Below are 24,662 nucleotides of genomic sequence, written 5' to 3' on the forward strand. Positions count from 1 at the left end.
GAAATTAAAACTATCATTGAGAAGGCAAACCTGTGTCAGCAGATGGTGAAGAAATAAGAGGAAGCAAGGTTTGACTCCGAGTGGGCATCCATTGGCCATTAGAGACATTGGGCATTACAGAACGTATTTATTCTGATCTGAGAGGCTATGAAGTAAATTTTAATATCCAAGGTTACTGAAATGACTGGCAGGAGGGCTCTCATGTAGGGCAGTTCTTTCACAGTTGGAGTGATATTGCAGAGTAGGTAGCAACATCCAGGCATTTGAAGCTATTGCAGAGCATTAGTAAAAGCGATCAATGAGTTGACATATCAGGACAAATTAAGGAGGAGAAGTGTCCCATGAGGCTTGCCCACACTGTTACCTTTGGCAGTACTTCTGGAACCTGTCACTTCATAAACTGAAGCAGGTGTGTCAATAAGCAAAACACAAACAGCATCTCCCTTCCCTGAATGGTGCAACATTCCTGCTTTCCCTTTTCTGTGTTGCCATGTGCTCTTGCAGAAATAAATTCATTTAGCTCTATTCCAGTCTTTAAAGTGAGTTGTAATAAATCACAGGCTTTGACAATTCACCTTTCAGTTATGGAAGAGCATAATCAATTTGAATTTAGATGGACTAATAGAACAGTGCTGTGTGCAGGGATAAATATACTGTCAGGTGTAAAGAAAACTTACAAGATGAATAACCTAAGCCTCAGAATGCACTAGTGAAGTGGAAAGACCTCTGCATGGTACAGTGAAACAAAAATGAATGTCCTTCCAAGGATGACTTATTTGCTTATCTGCTTTTAATAATTGTCTGGATTAGATATAACAGATGGTTAGTGACTTCATCTGAGACCTTGAGCTTCTGGGTAGGAAGGAACCTATTAACACAATGGTGCATTTGCCAGGACCAGGAAGGCTGTGGCCATTGGTTCATGTCATTTTGTGCTGTGTGTGTTCATCTGGGGGTGAATGTAGTCATGATGACACGCCGTCCCACTTGTCTTCTCCATGCTCCAGGTCTGAGGTGCTCTCTCAGAGAACGGAGACGTTAGATTGCATTCCTGAATGTCATATGCAGCAGATCTGTGTCAGCAGAGATGATTGTGCAGACATCTCCCTGCCCTTTATTCATGAAGGTCTCTGGTAGAGGCAGGAATTTGGCTTGGAATTAGTGAGCTTTTTCTGGCACAGACAGCCTGTTCTCACCTTATTTGCTTTCCTTAGATATGGGGTCCCACAGCCATTTCCTCTCCATCATAGAAGTCTGGATGCATTACTGCTGTGTGATAGGGGAAGGCAGCTGGGAGAGGCAGCAAGCTGTCTAGGCAGGCTGTAGGCTCAGTTGCTGGACCAGTTTCCTGTTTACCTCTTCAGCTCTACCATTTGCAATGCAGTAGCCAGGACTACTGCAGGAAGAGAGGAAAGGTAGTGCTGACATAATATATGTAGAGATGGTCATATTATGGCAGCACTACCAGGCATTTACTGCCTGATATTTATGCAACTACCTCTGTACATGCTGTGCAAGTGAACTTAATGTTATACACCTTAGCATGAAGACTATGCCCAAATTAAGGCTATTGGCTCTGGGATTCAGCTCAGAGACTCCAGACAGAGCTCCATAGTCAAGAAGCAGGTTTGTGAGCTGTGTACATGACTCTTCCCTTTCCTATGATTGGATGATTGCTTGCCTGGCTTACGTACATTTCATGCAGTTTAGCTGTTATGTTACTACTGCACATACAAGGCTGCCAGCCTTTTGAAAGTTAGGAGCTATGGACTGACATACGAGCTTGATTTTAGGCAAGCATCTTTAATATGCAAGCTGATTTTACAAACCAACAAGGAGAGCAGAGGTGCCAGAAACTCTGTTTTCTTGTTTAGGTCTCACTTGTCTAAAACTGTGACCTTAAATGTATGTTACCACCTACATAGCCAAATCACTCTTTAAATGGGATTTTATTTAGAGGTGCCTAACAGACATGAGTCCTTCTGCTTTTTTCAGTTCTCTATTTAATCAGGACGTATTTATATCTGAATGGTGCTTTATTAGACTGTTTCCCAAGGAACCAGATTAGCATAATGGTATTAAATAGCAGTGACTTCTACCTAATCAGGGTAGAAAGGTAATGTGTGTGTTGCTTCCTTTTCAGGACCTGGTCTGCTCAAGCTCTGTGGAGGTGGCTTGGAAGGTGTTGATGACTCTAAGGACCTTCCTGGAAAGAAATGAGGATGTCCTTGTCTGTGACCTCCTTCGGAGCCGATTTTTACAGATTCTGCAGCAGCTGCTGGTAGAGAGCAGCTCAGCCACTCTACAAGGTGACCCCACCTCTGTGACTTGGTCTTGCTGTAAGAGCAACTAGCTGTAGGGATACAGTCTGGGATAAAGTGGTTTTGAACTGCTGGTGTAGCTTCAGTACTTATCTGCATGAGGAAATTTATGGACAGAACTGTACTGATTTAGTTTCCTTTTTCAGAGATTCATTTTGAAGTGAGAGCCTTATTTTCTAATTTAGGTTTTTCCGGCTTCAAACTGTGATTGTTAAGCCAAGGCAAGGGTCTTGTATACTGCTGTCAGCATTCAAATGGAGAGCTATGCTGGTAAATCTTCCTGCTTGAATAGGTGCCCAACTGGTGGCTGAAAGACATCCTCCTTTTTTCCTCTTCTTTGTGCAAAACAGCTGGGTGTGCCTGAGTACAGACAGTTCCCAGGACACAGAGACCAGGAGCAAGGACTGAATCATTCATGATATTGATCCCCAAACGGGGACTGTGGTATCACCAGATCTCATTACTCTGTTAAATCAAAGGGAGCAAAGCTGTGATTGGCAGAAATCCTGGTTTTCCTTACTAGCCCTGTCTGTGATGTTGGAACTGTGGTTGCACTATGAAAAGTGTTGTGCAAAGCAGTCTGTGAGCTTGGACTGAAAGAGGCAGCAGTGCTAGGATGTCCTTGGTTCCTTTAGGATAGGGACTTAGCACAGCTTTTACTTGTTCCTGAGGGGGCCACTGTTGCTTTTAACAGCTTTGCTCTGTTTCAAGTGTTTTGTTGTGCAGCAGTTGGGATGGAGGCAACAAGAAGGAAAGTGTTTTTGCCTTACCTCCAGCAAAGTCAGTAGGCTGGAGAAGAAGAGGGGCACTGAAAGTAGGAGCATGGTAGAGGATGAGGCTACAAGATCTGCTAGTTCTGATTTTGTTTGGAATTGTGCACATTTGAACTTGTTGTGTCCCTCTGTTGCTGATCTAGAGGTGCCAGGAGCTGTGGGGAGGCAAATTATCCATTTCCTATGGTAGGAATCAGACCTATTCCTCCAAACCACTGGTGATGGAGGTAGGACACTGAGGTAGAGGAGCTTTTGCAAGATTTGAGCCCTTCTGCTGCCACTAAGATGCATAGCTCTTCTTCATACTGCATCTGTAACTTGTTAACTGAGATCCTGGCAAGCCATCCAGAAAGTCAAACACCAGATGTGCTCTGGAGATAGACTTCCTTGTCTCCCAGCACACAGGCAGCTCTCTGTGAGGCCTGGGGTAGTTAAGTCCAGGGAATCTGCATCCCTATTCAAACAGTAGCCTGCTTTTAGACAAGAAAGAGGCCCAACAGTGGGACTCGATCAGGAATATGTCAACATTGAAGACACCCATAAATGTTTCCTCCTCAAAACTGGAAACTCACGAGCCCTTGTGAAAACATTTTCTGGAGGTGATAGCTACTTGCTGTACGTATGGTTGTATACAATACAAAATCTTTACGTGTTCACAGCACTGCAAAAAAGGGAATAGTAGGGAGAGGGTTGCCCTGGGGGTTGGTGGTCTAAGTAGCCCCATTTTCCTTACATACAGACCTGCTGTGTGGGGTTCTCACTTCTGTCTCTGCTCTGCCCTGTGGGATGGGATGGACAGCATTTTCCCAGTCTCATAAGATGTGGGAGAACAAATGCTGTGCAGTTGGGCTGCTGTCAAAAGTGTGGGCTGCCAGTGATGGTCAAGTGGGCAGGAAGAGAGCAGTCTAGAAAGGGCTAATGACTTCTAGCTTATTAGCAGTATCAAAGTGTGAGGAACATGCTCCCTACATGGCTCATGATGGGTGTAAGGGACCCTAGCCTCTTTTTCCCCCCTTCTTTAGTTGCTCCCAAAATGGTGTTGGCAGGATTCAGGTGTAACTCAGGCCAACCCACAGTGGTAGAAAGGGGACCTGATCCAGAGGGGACTGTAGAGATGAGAATAAAGTTGGGGCTATATGTGTGTGTGTGTGTAAAGAGGGAATACTTCCTCCCCCAACCCATGCCTCATTCCAGAGCCAGAAAATTAACAATTCCTGGCACACTTTAAGGTACAACAGTTTAGAGTTCACTGAGAAACTAAGCTGTTTGTACCCTTCTTAGCTAACAGGAACCTTCCTGTTTTGCTGAGCCTCCTTTTCCTGGTGCAGCTGCGGAGCAAGGGCATCAGGGAGCTCGACAGCACAGACTTCAAGCTGCTTCACCAGGGTGAGTATGTGCATCCATCTTCTTCCAGGGAAGTGTTTGTTAATTGTTCCATAAGATGATTAGGGGCTTGCTCTTTGTCCTTTGAGAGAAGATGGACCTTGCATTATAGTAATGGTTGCTTTGAGATACTTTCATAGCCAAAGCATTGTAAAGAGTTGTGGTAACTAATTCAGTTAACAAAATCCAGGTTCTCTTCCTCTTGCTTTTATGATACATTTTTTGTCTGAAACCACACAAAGTGGCCTAAGTATTCCCCTGACCATGACATGATTTCAGGATCAGAGACTGTTGTTGATTTGGCACATGACAGTATGGCTGGTGTGCTCCCTGAATCATCCTTTCCTGTCCACTCTTGCTGTAAGTCTTGTGGGGTTCAGGCCCCAGTCATGTCCTGTTAATCAGCTATCAGGAAGCAGCAGTCTAGTGAAACTGGGCTTTCCTTGGAATGTGAATCCAGAGTATATGGCTCCCAACCAACTGCAGGGCTTGCCCACTCCATCCCAAAGATGGAAGAGCAAGCTGTGTTTGTTTACCATACCATAACCTGCTGTCTTGTCTGGTGATCCTTACTTGGTGACTTCTGCCTTCTTACTTGGCTACTGGAGGTTCATACAGGCTATGAAAAAAGAATAGATACTAGGAGGAAAATTCCTGAGCTGATCCATCCTCTCATCTCTTCCCTGCTCTGACAAATTGGTCTCTCCAGCAGACTTTGAAGGACTACCCCCTTCAATTTGGAATGTTTCATATCTCAGGGCTGCCTGTGTTGCCCTTGTAAGAAAGCAGCATTTCTCAGACATTCATTAGTCAAGGGAACTGAGGGTGTGGAAGAACCATGGCCTCTTTATCCCAGCCTTTTTAGCTGCTGTGATTTTAGAACACAGCTCAGCTTCTCCCAGGAGTCACAAGCTCCTTTTGCTCTTGCTTTCTGCTTTGTATTTTTCTGCACATCTCTCTCCCTACCCCAGCCACCCCATTTATTCCCCCCTTGGCCTCCAGACTGTGTTCTTCAGGGGTGGATGTGCAAGACACTTCTCTAATGAGGCCTCTTAGATGGAAGGGGTGTGTTGATGCATGTTTTCTGAGAATTGCTTACTCAGACTGTAAGCTCTTCAAAAGATCTCCAGTGACAGTTTTCCTGAGCCCTGCAGTCCTGGATTTCCCTCCCTAACTCTTACTAAACATTGTTCCTAAGTGTTTGGTGCTTACAACAAACATGACACTTTATTCCTAGTGCGAGCAAAGTTGGTGAGAGTGGAGGAGCACAGCTCTCCATGGCTTCCCCAAGTCTGGTCACCATGAGAGACAGTCACATGGTTGTTCATGCTTGTTCTAGTACTAGAATCCAAGTCACACTGTGGAAACAGATAACTCACGCTGCAGTTTTTTTCACTGTGGAAACAGATAACTTAAAGTCCATTGCTTTTGAATTCATTACTGCCTGATGTGATAATGCCCTTTAATATACCCTTTTCTGTTCCCCCCTCTCTGCTATCATCCTCCACTGGACTGTCCACTCTAAAGCAAATACTGTAGGGCAGATGCCTGTTGCTTTGTACCATGCTCTGTTTGTTTTCACTTTGTCTGAATTCCCTCCTCACTGACTTCTTTCTTGTGCTGAGGTGCTCTGTTAAGTTGGTGTCCTTGTTACATGTGTTCTTTTGTTTCCAGTCAGTAATCTCTGTGGGAAATGCAGGCCAAGGGACACTGACCTCCTGCAGCCATCCTTGAATTTTCTGTACTGGAGCCTTCATCAGACGACACCTTGTAGTCAACAGAGAGGTGAGGCAAGATTGTATTGATTCCTAAGTTAATTTCAGTGAGGTTGTAGCTTGACAATCAGAGACTGTATTCTAACTGTCTCAGCAGGTAAGGTGGATGTTTCCCCATCCAGACACAGCATTATAATTAACAAAGACCACTTTGTATTTTGGATGAAGTTTCTTAGGTTAAGGAGTTTGGTTTGGTTTTGCTGCCTCCTGATGATTCAAGAGTTGGCTGCTGAAAGACAGAATCACTGTATTTTTCTTGTTCATAAACACAGCAGTGGGCCTTTGATGCCTAGTTTGAAATATCCTGGTATTGTCATAGTTCAAAAAAATTAGACAATGCTAGGGGACAGCTCTAACCAGCCTTCCTATTGTGTTGTTAGTTGATTAGCTGGCTGAGCAGTTGCTTGTGCTGTGGGAGATGAATACCAGTAGCTGGACAGCCTTACTCACATGAGCTGTGGCAGCAGGGCTACCTCACTGCACCAGGGGTGTGCTCTGCACTTCTCTTGTGCTTGTCAAGAGGGTTTAACCTGTGCCATCCCATCACCCTCCCTGATTATGTTTCTCCCATGCAGCAGTGGCTGTGCTGCTCTCCAACGTGTCCTTGCTAGAACTCCTGCAGAAGGTTTTGGAATGCACCTGGCTATGGTCCCCTCCTTCCAGACCTGCTTACCTGTCATCTGAGGATGCCTTGCTGTGCTCTGGATGGCTGTTGGTGGCATCCCTTTTGCTTTATCAGCATCGCTACAGTACTGAGGTTAGAACCGCTCTAGTGTTCAGAGTCAGCACAGGGATAAACATAAAAATAAATATGTGTGTAAATATATATATATATATGTAAAAGTATTTTGCTTTGGCCTGTAATCTGATTGCATTGATTTCTCTTTTTTGTTGTTGTTCACAAGTTATTCCCCACTGCACTTCTCCATCAGGACTGGGAGCTAGCATGTGGCTGAAGGCCTGAGACACAAATCATTGAAGAGTTAGAGAAGGGCAAAAATCCTAGGGGGAGAAGTGCATGCCCAACCCTCCTGATCCAAGTCACTTTCCTCTTCAGGACAGAGCAAAATACATTTTAAAATCTTTCTCATGGGAAGACTGGGGGTGGAAGACACAGCTCCCATGTTGTAAACTGCTTTATCGTTACTAAAATGATCAATAGTGGAATAGAACCTATTATTGGAAAGTAAGTGTTCAATATTAGCAAGCTCTTACGAATGTGGGCAGCTGTCATTGTATTTGATGCTTTGCAGTCCAACAAGACAGCTAAGCTGGAGTTGTCAGCTGATAATGGAATTACAACTTTGAGGGAAGCACTTTCCAATGCCAATACAAGGGGAAATGTTTCCTTTTGAAGTATCTACCCAGACCTCTCTTGATATGGAGTTAAAGAGCATGTCATGAGTTGTGAGCTCTGCTCTTGCAGTTATGCCCAGTTATTGTCTTTGGGAGTTGTACCCCTATTTGCAGATGATAAAATCACATTAAGGACATGCATGCATGCGCACAGAAAAGCAAGGGTTGGATTTCTAATGCTGAGGGAAGATGTTTTCCAGAAGACCAACCCAGACCAAGTCTGCACCCATTACTTGGTCAGCGTGTGGCCTCTGCTTAGGGCTTAGAGCAGGGTACCTGTACAGACTGTCAGCTGTGGGAATGCAGCCTGACCCTGTTCTGTGAGCTGCTAAGTACAGCTTGCCTTCTCAGTTTCCAAGTCAGGACTGTGTCTGGTGTTGTGCCAGTCCCAAAAAGCATTCTAGTGTCAAGTGTTGAGCTTTGTCTTCTGGGCGTGACACTCTCAGCTCATATTGATCCTTGAAGTGCAATCATTTAGCAGCTTATAAACCTTTTGCTTGGTTTTATCAATACCACTGGCCTGATGTGCTATCATATTCAACCCAGAATGCTTTTTGCACCAGAGATGAGGAAAGAAACTACAGCTACAGCTGGGAAAAGGAAAGGGTTCAAGACTGCTTCAGTGTTTCTAATCTTCAGCCTTTCTAAGTCGTCAGTGTTTCTAAACTTCTGCTGAACGGGAAGAAGAGGAAGAGTCACTTCTCTTGCTTCTTTCTGCTGTTCAGTGTAGCTGGAGCTGCACAAAGCATCCTGGAGACCCTCGTAAGAGCACCTTTGTGGGTACGAATGTGAGCCAATGGCAGGCTGTCTTCCTGAGCCTGGAGTTTTTTAAAGGAGAACAATGGCTCCAAGAAATGGCCACATTCATCTCAGGCTGATGTTAATAGTGAGGACTCGTCTGGCCATAGCCAACTTGCATCTTAGCTGTGTTACTGCTGCTAGCTTTACCCTGTGAATTAACAGGGCTCATAAATGGGAGGCCATTAAAGGCTTTGGCTTGTCAGTTCTGAGATGAGTAGCTACTGCCACCATGTTGCAGGAGCTACTCCTAGTTCTCCTGTGGAATATTTCTCTCTTCAGAAGAGTATTTAAAGGAATCAGCCCTGTGATCCTTATGCCTGCCTTCCCATATCAACTGTCTGGCTTATTGAAGGGTTTGAACCCTTCTGGGGTTCTCTGAGCCTTCATGCCATTGCTGTTGAATGGCTGTTCTGTCAAGGAAACAATGTATTGAAGACTTCCCTCTCAAGCTGACCTTTCCTGTTTCCCCTAGTTCCCAGGTCCCTAAACTCCTCTGCCACTTTTGCCCATGCAATAGTTCCTATCCCTGGGCTCCCTGCAGGCCCCAGCTCCAGCAGGCAGGGACAGCTTCTTGCCACTGCTGGTTTTTGGCTGCCTGGCTCCTCAGTCTTGCTGCCTCGTTCTGTGGCTAAGGTAGAGCGATTGCTGTTTGTTTGGCGATTGCTGTTCCTGCCACTTCATGTGCTTGGTAGGCTGACAGCCACATGCCAGAGGGCCTGCAGGGAGTAGTGAGAACAAGACAGACGAGGTATGCTGTGGTTTGGAAGCTGTGCAGCTCTGGCAACTGGTGGTGAGTGAAACTTGAGGGTCCAATGATGTAACTCCCCCTTCTGCATCAGCCTCCTGAATCCCTGTTGCTGTTGCCTTGGCTTTCAGTGGTCACCATGGGGTAGTATCTAAGGTCTAGAAGTATGTAAGGCAGCTTTCTCTGTGCTCCAAACCAGCACCACTTTTTCTCTTCTATTTAATTCTCTTGTAGGTTCATCAGACACTCTCTGTAGACCTTACAGAAGTCCTGAATGCAGTCATCTTCAGGAATAAGAAGCCAATCCTGCTGTTAGGTATTTTGCACCTGTTAGGGGGATTTGTCTGGAAGCAGCCACTAGTACCATGATACAAGCAACAAGGGAGAGCTGGTGACTATGGAATGGAATGATGGGGGTGCTGGAGAGAATCTGGAAACTTTGGTCCATTTGACTTTGTGTAACTGGTGGTGAAAAAGGGCAAAAGAGAACTGTCTGAAGTTCTTCTTTGTTTGGACAGATCTTCCTTAGAGGTTGGTAGTGGCACCTGGAACTGAGTGTGAACTGTGTTAGTGTCTCAGAGGAGGAGATGAACAAGGAAACCCATGTTGCCATTCCTGTCTGCAGCTGTCAGCAGCTGCCGGACAACTCTGGTGGGCTATTAAGCTCACATTTTCTCTCCTCTCCCATGTTATTGTACAACATGGGAGGCACCAACACACAGGGTAGGTCAGAGAAAAACACTGACACACACTAATAAGCATCTCCCTGTCTAGTGAGCATCATGCAGTTCCTGAGAGCTGTCCTGCGACAGAAGTTCTCCTCCTCCCTGCTGGTGATTGTGGGCCAAAACACAGCCCCAGGTGCTACTCAACCACAGCCATCATCACTGCAGGACACTGCCTTGCATCCCCTTGCCATGCAGCAGGTCTTCTTGCTTGTTGTCAGTCTGCAGAACCTTCTGGTGCATGTCCAGTTGCAGGTATATAAAATATGACTTTGGGAACAACAGCAGTGTTGGGCTTCAAGCAGGAACATTCACTTGAGAAGAAACCATCCAGTTGCAGAATCAAAGGGGCTCTCTGGTTTTTTTTTCTTCTGCCTGCATTTCCCATCCCTTACAGACATGATGAGGAGGAGGGAAAATGCTCTTGCTGCAGCACAGTGCAGTGAGAAAGAAGGTAAATCAAGCTATGCGGTGCTCCCTGCTGCTGAACTGGGTAGCTGAAATTCTGTGTACTAATAACAATCTCTGTCTTCCCATCTCCTTCTCTGCAGGGACACTACATCCATAGGGACAGATGTGGGAAAAGTGTAACAAATCCCAGTCCATCCCCCATGCCCCTGGCAAGCTGCTTTTGGGGGTAGTGAGTGCATCAGCATACATTTAACTTGCTCAAGTGATGCTGGGCTCCAGGGGTAGTACATCAGTTTACATTTAACTCTTAAGCTATGTTGGACTCCTATCTTTATTTTTTGGAGGCTGTTACTTATTATTTTTTAGTCTCAAAATAAGTAGCCGTACCTCTGTCTGGCTCCTTGATGTGACAGATAATTTGCAGCACATTGCATCCCTTGAAGGAGATGAAAGGTGTTATTTTCCTGTGCTGCATACTCTTCAGATCCTGACACTTCACGAATTTTCCTCTTGCAATAGCTGTTGACTGGGTTTTTTTTCTTTCTTTTGGTATTCCAGAAAGACTTGCTGCTCTCTCAGGCAGTGGTTGCCTGCCTGGAAACCTTAGTAGAATACCTCTATGAGAAGAACCAGGATGCTGGTAAAGTCTTCATGCTCTTTCTTCTCCTAGTTTCCCTCCTGCAGTGATTTTGAGCTCTTTGATCTCTATCCAGTAGTGCTCTGGAGCAAATGCTTAATGAGTTTATGCCAAATAAGAAAAGTTATTTGTATGCCTAAAGTTAATCTTGTGCTTTGTGAGATGAGATCACAGCGCCTGACTCCCCTGCAGGCATGAACCTTCACTTTGGCTCTGGACACCAAGATGCTTTCCAGAAGGTAAAAAGTAATTCTCCAACCCTGTAGGAGTGAAAGGTTTGGGAATGGAAGGAGTATAGGAATAGTCTTTGACTTTCAGGCCGATTGTATCAAACCTTTAGACCATAAACATATTGGAGGAAGGATCTCAACATGATGTGTCTTACAAAAGGACAGTGTTGGTCACAGTTTGGCCCTGAAGGAAGGGAAGGGAGAACAGGGTACTAGGCAGCCTTAGGGAATGGAAGATGGAAATCTGGATTTCCAGGGGTGAATTCCAACCTTGGTTTCCAGAGTGTGTGTCAGACCTAATGTATACCATGTTTTCAGTATAACATAATATGACTGCATCGTACAGTTGGGGGGGAAGAAGAGACCCTTCTGCTTGTTGTCAGCCTCCTGCCACAAAGTCCAGGTGCTGGCTCTGTTCTTAAACCAGAAAGTTCTCTCTACCCTGACCTGTTCACTTCAGTTTTTTTAACACTAATAGAGAACAGGATGGAGTGAATGAACACCAGGCAAAAGGGACACTGGTGGGAGAGAGGAAGTGGTTGGATAAAGATGTAATACTGCAGATGAATGACAGCCAGTAGCTGAGGGGAGGGTATTAAAAGGCTGAATTTAAAAAAAAAAAAAAAAAGGGTATGCTCTGCTGATTTGGGATTAAACTAATGAAATGCTGCTGCAGCAACAGCTGAACCTGTCTGCTGTGGTGCTGAAGTTCACAACAACAATAACAAGAGTCTCCTTATTCTAAGCAGAATGAGGGTCATAGCTGTATTTGGCTGAAACATGAAAGAACACTGGAAAGAGTCTGTCCTGGGTTTTGCCCGTAGGAGTTGACTTGCTTGAGGCTTTCTAAAACCCTCTTTTAGTCCAGAGATATTTCCAAATGTGCAGAGTAGGCTCATGCACAGTGCTGGTACTTTCTCATTTTCCCCAGATGAAAGATATCCCCCAAATATTTTACATTATTTTTCAGTATTGTTTTCCTTTAGAAAAGATTCTTGTAGTGGCAATAGGGAGGTTATGTGACTGACAGTGGAAAAGAGACCTTTCTAACACTCTGGTGAGTTGCTATAGTGTAACAAGTTATGTCAGCTGATCTGTTTTATTTGTCCATCCCATGCTCCTAACCTGCAATAAATACAAGGTAATAACATTTTAATTTCAGCATTCAGTGAAAGACTTCATGCCATCACAGACTTATGGCCTTACCTAATATATGTTATGTTATCGTGTATGTTCATTAGTAAGAATATTTTCTCTACTGACTACATTGTCACTATCAGCCTGGCTGGTCCCCATCGTCCACTGTCTGATGCAGATCCAGGCTCAGTTTGTTCAGCTTCTGTTACAGGGCTTTCTTCATTACCCAAAGGGTATTCTGCAGCTAAATAAAAACTGAGGTCAGGAGAGATGTCCTCATATTGAAACCAGAGGGTATTATTTTTAAAACCCCAGGCTAAATTTATTTTTTCACTGTTTTATGACATGCACCCCAGGAGAAGGTTTCTCCTCCTGTACCAGCACAAAGATGGACAGTATGTATTTTCTGCTTTGAAAAGCTGTTAAGCTTTTGTCCTCTTGACTGAACTCTTGCCCAGAGAGTGACAGATTAAAAGGCAAGTAAGAACAGTGCAAAATATCCCCTTAGTGTTTCACAGCATGGGGTCTAGGAGAGAAAACTTGGGGTCAGTATTGAAGACTGTCCTTAGCTGGGTTCAGCCCGTCACTTGGGCAGTTTTACAGCTGTCTTTGATTGGCTTCTCCTTCTCTCCCAGCTCTACATGTTGCTTCACAGCCGTGGCACCGATTCCTGCTCTTTACACTACTGAGTGGGGGCCAGAAGTCCTTTCTGCAGCCAGAAGTTCTCAGGCTGATGACTTTGGTGAGCAGCAGAAGGGTGGGCTGTTCCCCATCTTTCCCAGTATGTTGGTAAAATGCATGTGGGCTGGTTATTGGTACTTAACCTGCTACGCACACAGAGTCTCCGACACTGCTGTGGCTTTGTCTGGTGCTATATTTGTTTCCTATATTAATAATGATACTTTCAAGTGAACTTCCACACCCTGCAGAAACTGACTGCTGTTAGTGAGCACGTCCTGTTCTTCTGGTGTTGGTAGCATTTATTTATATCATCTAGGACCCCTGGGGAGGAGAGGGGAAGCTTGCAGAGAACATGCAACTGCTGTTACCAGTCAGGGAGCGAGCTGACTGCTCGGCATCACAGCTTGTCTCCCGTCTTCAGCCTTACAGACCTGACTTTTCAGGGTGGGGAGTTAGGGCAATATACTACCCTGCTGTACATGGGGTCTGTGGGCTAGAGGGGGAATGTGGTCCTACCCAGCAGAAATACTGAAGATATAGCCATCATGGCAGTGAATGAGAGGAAGGGTTATTAAGGTGAAACTTCCCCCTCCAAATATAAGATGGGTCTGTGAGTATTTGCTGTTCTTATTTCAGTTTTAAAAGGTTACCTCATTTATTTTAATTCCTTCCCAATTTAAACCAAAAAAAGTCTGGCTATAAATCAGAGCACCATCAACACAGATACTTGCACTGGTTCCATTAGAAGTGGTATAAAAATCAGGCCTGTGGTTAAGGTGCTGCAGAAATGGTACATAGAAGAGGTCTTTGCAAGTAATGAGTCACTGTTGCACTCTGTGGGTCTTCCACTATTTAATGTCTCTATTTTTTCCTTTGTTCAAGTTTGTGAGATATCAGAGCAGCAATATTATTTCTCAAAAAGAAATTAGCCAGATTGTTCAGGAGGCAGCAGAAGCCAACTTAGCAGAGCTGCCTGAGGCCACATCTTGTGCTCTTCACCTCTTCCTTTGTCAGGTAAGAGAGCAGTGACTGCCTAGGAAAATGGGAAGGGAATCCCTAGGTGTTTCAGCCTTTGAAGATCTCATTGCTCTGTGTGGAGATGAGAGAGGCAGCATGAAGGAACAAGCCCAGCAGTTTTCTGTTGTTCTGGAAATCATTCTTTTTTCTGACCCCTCAGATTCAGAGCAGTCATTGTCAGGTGGAGCCAGAGCAGTCAGGGATCATTCAGACCTTGCTGGATCGCCTCTTGGGACAGAGGACCACGTGTGTAAAACATCAGGACATTGTGTATCCTTTGCTGGGCAGATGCCTTTGATAGCTGATGTGTGTGGTAGGTGTAACAGAGGTAGATGGGATATTTAATCTGCTGCTCCTTCTCTTGTTCCAGCTGAAGGCAAACAAAATTGAAAATCTCTGAGTGGTTTCTACACTTGGCTAACTTTGGGATGAAAGACTTCATCATGTCCTAATCTGAGAAGACATTTGGGAAATGAGGAGACAATTGGGATTAAAGATGGGTCTACGTGCTGGGTTTGCATTAATCTATAAGGCAGAGGTGGTCTGATGAAAGGGGAGCAGGCTGGGGAATCTGTGGCTTCAAAGCAGTAACAATCCCTGTATTGATTTCCCTGGAGGATGAGCAATGAGTTAATCTCTGTTTGCATGCCATCTAGTGCCAGTATGCCCATGAAGTAGTGGAAACCCAAATATAACTCGGGCACTTTCAAAACACGGAGAGCATTTGGGAACCACTGAGTGGCGTTACCAGATTTTATTCTGTTTGGGCCTGGAGTCTGCCTCTGCGAACTGAATCCTCCTCTTCTCTGGTGATGGCGGCAGGGGCCACTCCCAGATGCCTTGTGGAGAAAGAAGGAACCTGATGCAGTATTTGTTGTTTTCTCGAACTTTTTTTTTTGCCTTCCTGTTTTCATCATGCTGCATTGCCTCAGACGTGTAGCAATGATGGAAGTGGCCATGGCAGCGATTTCCTGTGGGTGTGGGGACTTCCTTCACTATGGGATGCTGTCATCAGCCAAGTGTAGAGTATGTGGTGGGTGAGGTGTTTGTCCTGTAAGGAGTAGCTTGTCCACATGCTTACCCCCCAGTGTGATATTACTGCACTGTTGTGAGACACTCAGAGGGCAAGTTGTCCTGGTGGAGGCCATCAAGCCTCCATTTTCCACTCCATTTTGCTTCTCCATACAGGGATGAAGGAATTTGGATGGGAGGTTTTGTTACATTGCTGAAGTTACTTTTCATTTCTGGCTTTTTTCATGTATTAAGAAACCTTCAAATCTTGGTGGTTAGGAAGGATCTTAGATGCACTTGAAGTGCAGCAGTGGGGCTACATGAATAAGATAGTCATGGACATGGAAGAAAAAAATCCTCTGGTCAAAGTCGAGCTTTGACTTTTCTTCAGGTTTACCTACACTGATGTTTCTCACGTATGTTGAGAGTGAGGTTCCCTGGCTTGGGGAGGGTTGGTTTAGTAATGAAAACTTCCTGTCAGTGATATGTCAAATGTGGGAATTCCCACAGCATGCATGCCTTTCCTTTGGTTTCCACTCATGCTGTCAATGACAGATGTCTGGGAAGCGTGGCAGTGTCCGTCTCACACATTGCAGATTGAAATGAGAAGATACAGTGCCCAGAGCAGAGGAACAAAGCAAGAATGTAGCAGGAGACCCCATCCTGCCGTTTATTCCCAGTGAGTAGTAGGGAGAAGATGGACAAAGGAAGTCACTTGTTGCTCATTTTGAGCAAAAGATTTGTTGAAATTAAAAAGTTCTGTTACTGAAACGGCTCCGTTTCCCTTTCTGTGCGGGATAAGGCTTGGTTGATGCCCTTCATATATCAAAATACAGACCTGCCTGGGGAAACGATGTCGCACAGGGATGCTGTGGAAGAGGTGCTCTGTTCACCCGCCTTGCCTGATGGGACTGCGGGGTGGCCCGTTTGCTCTGGGCTGAAAGGGGCGGTGGGGGCTCAGCCAGGATCCCGGGGGAAGCAGATACGCTGCGTGTTCCGTAGGGATGAGGAGACTTTTTCCAGCTCACGAGTGACCCGTTCGACTACAACCGCAGCCCCCGCTGTCCTGTTGCCTCCAGACCCCCCAAGTGCCCGCCGGTGCGCGGCCGGTGCCGGTGCTGGGGCGGGGCGGGGGCTCAGGAAGTGACACGGCGGGGCGGAGCGGCGGAGCGGCGGTGGCGGCGGCCGCAGCAGCAGCAGCATGGCAGCGCGGCGGGCGTGAGCGCCGGCCTCGGCACCCGGCACCCGGCCCGCAGGTGGGGACCGGCCGCGCCGCCCGGGAGCCTTCCCCGCCCCGGGAGTCCCAGCGGGGCCGGGGGGGAGCTGCCCGGCCGTGGCGGGGCAGGAGGGAAGGGGGGGAGCAGCCCTGGGGCTGCTCCGGGGGCACCGGGGGACGGGGCGGACGTGTCCGGTGCTCCCCGAGCGAGACCTGCGAGGGGCACTCCCTCCCGGGCAGCCGGGGTGGCCGGTGAGCGGGGCGGGCAGTGCGGCCCCGGGACACCTCGCTGGACCCTGGGTTAAAGGGCTGTGCCCGACGGGCTCTGCCTGCCGTCGCCGCCTGCTCGCCCTGCTCCTTCTTGCCCCGCGCTGGAGCCGCGGGAGGAGCGGGCCGCCGCGGCTCCGGGGAGCTGCCGTCCCGCCCCGAGGGTTCGCATCCTCTCGTGTCCCTCCTGCTACGTCCACTTGACACGGCTCCGGGTGGGTTTCCCGCAGCGCGGCCGGGGTAGGCTCGGCTAATCCCCTTTGCACTCCGCCGTCCCTGTGTGGTTGCCGTTACTTTGAGCGCAGCTTGCAGGAGAATCCCATCTCCCGGAGCCGGTGGCTGCCCGAGCCCCTCAGGGTGCTTCTGAACCCCTCCGGCAGGACGCGAGGCACGAGGGTAGCCTGGGATGGACCCGTTCCTGCTGTAAATCACAGCAGGAAATCGGGGCTACAGAATCCTGTGGTACGCAAGCTTCTGGGCTTGGTGGTTGGGGGACTTTGGAGATGAGCAGGTGTAAATGGCCAGTGCTGTTTCAACTGAAGCAGCTGGTCCTGTAAGCCCCATATAGATATGTCCTAGAGGAGTCTGAGCAGCAGTGTTTCACTTCTGAAGCTTTTGGTTCAGCTGTAACAAGAGATTAATCCTCATCTGGTTGTTGGAGCAGCTCAGGAATGCATTCGTGGGGCAGGGAGTTTTCATTCCTTGTTTTGCCACAGTGTTCTCTTGGCAAAGGATGATGCTTTCCCCCCTACATTTCAGTGCCTGCAGAGGGGAGGTGGGGAGGGGGGGGGTGGTTTGTGCAGAAGTCTCTCCTGGGAACCAAAGCATTGCAGCATGGTTCTGCCTTGCAAGCTCATTAAGTGAATAAATCTCAGGGATGCCTGGTTCAGATGAGGCTCCTGCAGGAAAATTTATAAAGTAATTGAAAACATTTTAATGGGAAGTACTAACCATCTATAACACAGCATCTGTTGTCATGTCTTTGGAAAAACACATCTAAATTAAGAGGTTGGGAGACAGTGAGACAGACTGGTAGGCTTGCTGCTGAAACGGCCAGCTGGCCAGAGCTGCAAGGCAATGTTGGTGGAAACTCCTTTCCATCTGTAGCATCAGGCCAGGCCCTGGCTCCCTGGACTGCTCCCTGAAGCAGCAGGCAGAGCTGTCTTTGGCAGAAATCAATTCAGGGAGGAGCAGGAAGGGAAGAGAGGAGCAGCTCTGCAGTGTTTCTGTCTCATCTCATCCCTCAGCGGGTGTGAAGACACGAGAGAGTGTTCGTGGGGAAAGCATGGATGAACATCTGTAAGGAGCTTTGGCATCTCTGCACTTACACAGTGTGGCTTGGAGAGGAAGGCATGTCCTCTGCTGTTAAAATGGGGTGAAATTGCCAGGGCAGCGAAAGGAAATAAATCTGAGGTAGTCCCACATGGCATCAGCAGCCTCAACTTCCTGTGCATGAGAGAAACAACTGGGCCCTGCTTCATTTTCACTGGCATATTTCAGCTATGATGGACAATGACAAGTAAATAGCTTTGATGTAAGAATGAGTGCCAGCAGATCAGATGAAAAGGTGATGAGCTTCTGGTATGGTGTGGTTCTCCAGTCCTCTACATCTGACCTTGTCCTATGGGACAATCTTTAGGGCTGGTGTAGGAGGATCTGATTTTCATTTTCATTGAAAGCATTGGCCATCTATACCACAGCATCTGCTGTTGTGTCTCTGATGAAGCCCGTCACTGTTCCAAAGCAGCCAGGCAGGCTGGTGGACCTTGTGCTGCAGCAACTGGCTGGTCGGCAGCTGCTTTGGCCCAGAGCTGTGCTCTGCTCTGCTGGTGCCTTCAACAGGGTTTTTTGCAGCTCATCTTCCCCCTTGTAGCACCTGCAGAACATCCTCCAGACACCCCATTCTGATGTTGGAAACGGGATGCAGCAGCCCCTGCCCTAACCAAGCACACTTGGACTGCCATGGGCAACATGGCAGAGCTGTTGTGAGCAGCATTTCTACTCTTTGCCATCCAGCCTGGTCTGGAGGCCACTCGCTGCCTCCAATGTCTCTTTCCAGCTCTCCATGAGCATGGCAAATAGCCAGCCTAGTCCTGATGGTGGTATGTCTGATCTGAGGGGCAAACAGGAGCCTGAGTCCCAGGGCAATCACTCTTTGTGCTCTTGCATTGCTGCACTTCCTCCTCCCCAAGAGCTTGGGAGGGAGTGAGCAGCTGTGGGGGGCTCTGCAGAGGGGGGAGACCTGCACCACCTCGCTGAGCCAGGCCCTGGGTCCTTGGGTCATGGTTTTTGGCAGGGTGAAGCAGTCTCTTGGAAGCTGACCAGGCTGGTAGGTCCAGCAGAAAGAACATCTGTTTGCCTGGGCTGGAGAATTTTCCTTTCAGCCTTGACTTGTTGGTGTGCTTTGTGGCATTTAGGATGGCTGGAATATGGCTTAAGCCTCACACCACAGTGGGCAGAGGGGACAGACCCCAAGCCTGGCTTGGGGATTTGTGCTGCCATGCTGGCTCTGCACTGTGTCAGAAACATGGAGCATGTTGCTGAGCCCACACCAGGGGCAGCCATGTCTTCTTCAGTAACTGGTTGTATTTACTCTGGTCTGTTCCCTTCCAGGGGTGCTGCCTTTTACAAAGCACAACAGCAAAACATTTCAGAGGGTTTCTCATGTTTGTCTGACACTGTTCCCCTGCCTTTGCTGGGGGCATGAAGATGCTTGGCTTGGCCTCGGCAGGAGGTACATGGTGGGAACTGCTGCTGATCCTTGCAGGGCTGGGAGAGCTGTTGGTGCTGTCTGTTTTGTCTCTTTCATGGGCCTGGAGTTGAAGAAATCATATTTGTTTAAAAAAGAAAAGCAACAAGAAAAAAACAAGAAGGGATTTGTTTTAGTTTCAGTCTTAGGGGATTGCAGAGACAGGTTTGGCTGGGCAGGCAAACTCAGACTCAAGAGGGCAGTGGGTCATAGTGGTGGCATTACACATCTGCCTTTCCCTGGGGAGCAGGAGGTGGCTCAGACGATGCCTCTGAAGGAGCTGTTGCTTCTGTAATTGCCAGTGGCCTGTGCTCAGCTGTGTGGAAACCTCGTGCCTCCTGACAGACCGCCTTGAGTTCTGCTGTCTGGGGACTGAGGTACTGCTCTCCTTTTCCAGGCACAGACTGTCCAAGAGGGTCCTCATTCTCAAGGACCTTTTCCTCCAGCCGTTGACTTTGTCTGAGGGACCTTTGTGGTCAGGAGCAGCTCTGCCCAAGAGCATCCCAGCAAAGCCTCAGACACTGCCTGGGAAGGGACTCGTTTGGAGGGAAGGGGAAGTTACCACCAGGTCAGCCAACTGTTGCTTTTTGGTGTGGGGTCCGCAGCTGGCACCCAGCTTGTAGTGAGGGAAAGGGTCCAGGTACCAGCACTCCAAGGGGTGAAGGGAGGTCGCTGAACTGGTTGAACGTGGCACTTGAAGGCAAGATGGACTTCAGCCCCTCGGTGATCCTTCTCTTCCTTCCAGACCTGCTGTTTTGGTTGTTGGGCTGCTCTGCCTCGCAAACCCAACAAAAAGCTAGCTGTTATTTTTGGAAACAAGGGTAGGACTTAATTTTTCTGCTGAGTCAGTGCTTGGTCAGATCCCTGGGGGCTGGCAGTGCAGGCAGGTAGAGAGAAGAGGGAGACCAGGGCTTCACTTGCAGGAGAGAGCAGGCTGGCTGCAGCATCACCATGTGGCTCTGCTCTGGCCACTGTATTTCTCAGACCACTCATGGGGAGAGGTGGGCAAGGACCCTGGTGTCAAGGGCAGTGTGCCATCAGTCCCAAGTGGCTTGTGTGACTTCTCCTTTTGGTAAGCCTCCTCACTGGTCATTGGTTTTGTTGGTTTGTTTTCTTCCAGGCTGCAGCAGCCAACATGGATTTTCTCATCATCTGCCCCTTTCTGCTGGCATTGCTGCTGTCCCAGGGCAGCTTCACAGACCTGGAGAAACAGAGAGTAGACTCTGGCTTGGAAATCTGTATCCTCTGCAGCCTGCCCCTCATGACACACGTATGCGCTAATGGCTACAGAGGCTGGAGGGAGCTCATGCATAGGGAAGGGGTCAGAGACCATGGAAAGGGGCACAAGGAAGTGGAAAAGAGAGGATCCAGAAGCACTGGGAAGTTGCTGCTTTGCCCCTCTGTAGATGGGCTTTAGCCAAGCTCCTGGGTTTGCTAACCAATTGCTTGGCTTGGCATAGGAGCAGAAATGGCAGCAATGCCTGCTGTTCTTCTTTCTGCTCCATTGTGCTGGGCACTGAGCACATTTCCCAGTCTGCTCTTGGAAGTGGCATGGCCAGCCAGGAGGCAGAGCATGCCTGCACATCTCAGTGCTTTGGGGTCACCAGCTGGGATGGTGGAAGAGGGCTCCTGGGCTTGTGGCACTTGGTCTCCTCTGTGCCACAGGCATTTTTTGCCCATGAGGAGGTGGGCTAATGCAAGGCCTTCTTAGCACGCAGCAGCATCCCCTGGTGAACAGGCAAAGAATGAAAACATAATGAGTATGTGGAGACACATGGGGAAGGTGGCAGTTCATGTTCCTCCTCCAGCCCATCAGCTAGAGCACAGACTGGCAAGTAGAAAGCTCTCCACAAGCTCCCAGCATTGTTAAGGGTGCTTAACCCACCTGCTGGGGTGTTTGGGCAAGGGGTTCACTGTAAATCTGTGTTTCATCCTGGCTGAGGTGCTGCCACCCAGCCGTCAAACACCTCAAAGAGAACTGGGGGGGGCTGGGATGGTGCCAGGGGCCCGGTGGAGGGGGGAGAGCAGCAGTGTGGTGGGAGAGTGTCGACAGTGCCCTTGACAGCAGTGCAGATAAGAAGCTGTTTGAGGTGAAACGCAAGGACCAGATGAATGCTCTGAAGAACTTGATTGAGCTCAATGACATCAACCAGCAGTACAAAATCATTGACATCATGCTCAAGGGACTCTTCAAAGTAAGCCACAGTGCAGGCTGCACTCTGTGCCCACAAGGGTGGAAAGAAATGGAAAGGGTTGGGGGCTTCTGTGAAGTGTGTGGCAGGTGAGCTTTAGGACCTGAAGGGAGGGTGCCGTGGGGTTTCAAAGTGGGGCAGCTGTGGCAGCACCTCCAGGGTACAGGGCGGGGCTGGCAGGACAGGGCGGTAACCAAGGGCTCTGGCAGGTGCTGGAGGACTCCCGTGCTGTGCTCATCGCCGCTGACGTGCCTCCTGATGGGCCCTTCCCTCAGGACGAGAAGATAAAGGATGGTAGGTCCTTTCTGGTTTTTACACCTCTCCTTTTTATGGTGCTCTGGTGCACCACAGACATTCTTTCTGGGATCAGTGCTGGGGTAGGTACAAAACCCTTGTGTGTCCAGACCAGACCTGGGCTGGTCCCTGTCTGTTGGGGACCCTGTTGCTGCCTCTCTGACCGGTTCATACTGGGGAGTCTATTGGTCTGCCCTCAGCCTCCCCACCTCATGGCAGGAACACGAGTGCCAGTGGGATGGGGCTGCTGTGCTGATGGGGCTGGTGGCTGTCCCCACAGCATACTCCCACGTGGTGGAGAACACTGCCTTCTTCGGGGACGTCGTCCTGCGCTTCCCCAAGATTGTGCACCACTACTTTGACCGCAACTCCAACTGGAACAGCCTCATCCGCTGGGGCATTGGCTTCTGCAACCTGACGGGTGTGTTCGAGCAGGGACCCCACTCCCAGGTCCTGCGGCTGGTACGGCTCTTCATCCCCCCTGCCATGACCCCTCTCTCCTGCTAGGCCAGGGGGGGTGAGGGTTTTGGGGTAAAAGGAAGGCAGGGGCCCCCAGTGTCTGGGGGCTGTCCTTGAGCTGAGGGATGGGGGAAGAGCATAGAGCATAGATGGGACTGGTGGGAGAGTAGGGGACTCTGGTCACAGCTGGGGGATGTGACTGGGAGGCACCACTCCCCAGTGAGGTCTCCCCTTTGCTCTGCAGATGGCTCAGGAGCTCGGAATCAGTGAGAAATCGCCGGATTACCGCAATCCCTTTAAAGCAGACCAGTCAGAGGTAAGATGGCAATGCTTCCAGCTTGTCTTGTGTGCTTCCCCATCCCTGTTGCAGCTCCAGACCGCTGGCTGGGGAATGGAATGGGTGGCTTGTGGGGAATGGCCAAAAGCCCCTGTCACTGAGTAAGCATGGCTGAAACATGAACACTGAATTCCCCATCTGTGGTCTACTTTGGGCACCTGGTGCCCTCTTTCCCATTCTGTGGCCACCTGCCTCATGGTCGAGACTATGTGCTTCATGCTGCATCTGTCCTCAAAGCTCCCTGGACTGTGAGGCTTGTGTGTTGGCTTTGGTGGGTTTGGAGCGGTTGTGCCTCTGAGAGGCTGTGGGTGCTCCTCCATGCTGACCCCTTGCTGTCAACCCACAGTTTTTCCCCAGTGCTGACACCTTTCAGAAGGCGCTGCGGGATGAGGAGAAGAGGAGGAAGAAGGAGGAAAAGCGAAAGGAGATCCGCAAGGGCCCACGCATCTCCCGCTCCCAGTCAGAGCTGTAGCACGTGGGGACTTGCGCCTTGCAGTGGGGGTGGCACCACTGGGACACAGAGTGGCTTGCTCCCTTCTCGGCAGCCTTGGGCCAGTGCCTGGCAGTTTCCTTTCCATTTGTGCCGTGGGTTTTGTTTTGTTGCCTTTCCTTTTCGTTCAGTGGATGTTGGGTGGTGGTGCTGGTGGGTTGCCCCAATGGGGCTTAAGTGGGGTACCCCTTCTCCAGAGGTAAAGCACAGACAGGAAAGCAGTGGGGCCATCCCCTGGTCAGGGTGTTGTTGCCTGTGGGGATGTAGGGTGTGGGGGACACGCCCCTGCTGGAGCCCAGGGATCGCTCCTGATCACAGCACACCCCATGCTGAACGTGCCTCCTCCGACATGGGTGGGCTGGGGAGTGCATCACACCAAACAGCCTCATGAGCAATGCTGCTTCTCTCAGTTTTGGTTTTCGTTTTGTTAAACGAGTGATCTCATTGGCACCCCCCACTGGGTTCTACCTGGTCTCTGCACAGCTGCTACCTCTGCCACATCAGCCCTCCCTTTTTCCCAGCGGCTGTTTCACCAAGCAACATGCATTTCAGTGTCCAGATGTAGTTGAAAATGCCGATAGCAGGTGTTCCTGGCCGATGGCATCCCGTGGCCACTGCAGGGCATTCCCGCAGAGAGGCAAACACCCGGTGAATTTTTGGACAGGAGGTATTTCGGTACTTGGCCTCTTTGCAGGCAATGGGTGCAAGCAGTGCTGATGCTGAAGATGCTGGGGTAACCAGCCCCGAGCTACTGAGAGCCTGTCCTGCCCCCCATGCCCCATCCCTCCTCTTTGGGGCTCATCCTCTCTAAATGAGTCCCCGAAGCCCCTTGTCAGGGGAACAGCCAGATGAGGGCATGTGGCGATAGCAGGGCCGAAGTAGGGAGGGAGCCAGCTGAGGGGCTGTGACGCTCCACCGGGTGTCTGGGCTGCCGTGGGGGCAGAGGTGAGGGGCTGGCCCCAGGACCCGACACAGCCACCCTCAGATTTCTCACCGACGCTGATGGCCTCGCACCAGAGCAAGCTCTTGCACAGGGGTCTTCTCCAAAGAGCAGGTGCTCTCTGTCGGGCTGGTGGCATCACAGCCTTGGAGGAAAGGGAAACGTCCCGAATTTTTTAACAGCAGAGCCAAGTCCCTCCAGTGGGGGGAGGGGGTGGAAATGGGCGCATTTTTTCGGTTTTTCTCGAATAAAATTGACTTTATTTTTTTTTTTTTAAGTAGAAGAATCCTGGCTCTTGCTCCCGTTCCTGCTGGGAGCGGGTGTGCGCCAGAGCGCGTCGAGGCTGGCCCCTCAGGAGGTGAGGGTCCGTGGGCGCTGCGGAGGGAAGGACAAAGCCCATGCCCTGCCCACCGCCGCCTTGCAGCTGGCCTTTCCGCCGGGCGTCCTGGCGGCATGCCGGGTCGCGAACCCTGCCCCGGCCGCGTTTCCCGTAGGCAGCGGAGGAGGCGGCGGCGGCGGCGGCGATGCCGCTGCCCCGCGCGGCGGCCCCGCCCCCTCATGAATATTCTGCGCGCGGGGGCGGGGCGGGCTATGCTAATCGCAGCTGCTGATCGCTGACGCGCCATCACACCACGCGCCGCCGCGGCCGCCGATTGGCCGGGGGCGACCTGGTCCCATTGACAACAAACCGCGGGGGGCGCGCGCGCCGAGGCCG

General features: G+C 49.5%; 1 protein-coding gene across 5 annotated transcripts in view; it reads left to right on the forward strand.

Annotated features, from left to right (window-relative positions):
• LOC121675381 (coiled-coil domain-containing protein 134-like) overlaps nucleotides 1–24,233 on the forward strand; it is a 46,772-nt gene extending 22,539 nt beyond the window's left edge. The window contains exons 21-34 of one of the 5 annotated variants that reach the window (XM_042050790.1): nucleotides 2,144–2,309; nucleotides 4,376–4,480; nucleotides 6,152–6,262; nucleotides 6,828–7,009; nucleotides 9,389–9,470; nucleotides 9,929–10,134; nucleotides 10,849–10,930; nucleotides 12,930–13,036; nucleotides 20,356–20,473; nucleotides 21,309–21,430; nucleotides 21,637–21,721; nucleotides 22,002–22,183; nucleotides 22,425–22,496; nucleotides 22,864–24,233. In XM_042050790.1, the coding sequence (XP_041906724.1) occupies nucleotides 2,144–2,309; nucleotides 4,376–4,480; nucleotides 6,152–6,262; nucleotides 6,828–7,009; nucleotides 9,389–9,470; nucleotides 9,929–10,134; nucleotides 10,849–10,930; nucleotides 12,930–13,036; nucleotides 20,356–20,473; nucleotides 21,309–21,430; nucleotides 21,637–21,721; nucleotides 22,002–22,183; nucleotides 22,425–22,496; nucleotides 22,864–22,989 (1,746 nt within the window). In that variant the 3' untranslated portion in view covers nucleotides 22,990–24,233. Of the gene's footprint in view, nucleotides 1–2,143; nucleotides 2,310–4,375; nucleotides 4,481–6,151; nucleotides 6,263–6,827; nucleotides 7,010–9,388; nucleotides 9,471–9,928; nucleotides 10,135–10,177; nucleotides 10,334–10,848; nucleotides 10,931–12,929; nucleotides 13,037–13,857; nucleotides 13,990–14,152; nucleotides 14,263–15,558; nucleotides 15,775–16,151; nucleotides 16,260–19,632; nucleotides 19,804–20,355; nucleotides 20,474–21,308; nucleotides 21,431–21,636; nucleotides 21,722–22,001; nucleotides 22,184–22,424; nucleotides 22,497–22,863 lie in introns of those variants that run through there. The other 4 variants (XM_042050792.1, XM_042050793.1, XM_042050794.1 and 1 more) reach the window with 4 other exon arrangements.
• The last annotated feature ends 429 nt before the right edge of the window (nucleotides 24,234–24,662 follow it).

The sequence above is a fragment of the Corvus kubaryi genome, unplaced genomic scaffold, assembly GCF_017639235.1.
Source record: "Corvus kubaryi isolate FWS band 111438036 unplaced genomic scaffold, C.kubaryi_AGA036_p1.0 74, whole genome shotgun sequence".
Taxonomy (NCBI): Eukaryota; Metazoa; Chordata; class Aves; order Passeriformes; family Corvidae; genus Corvus; species Corvus kubaryi.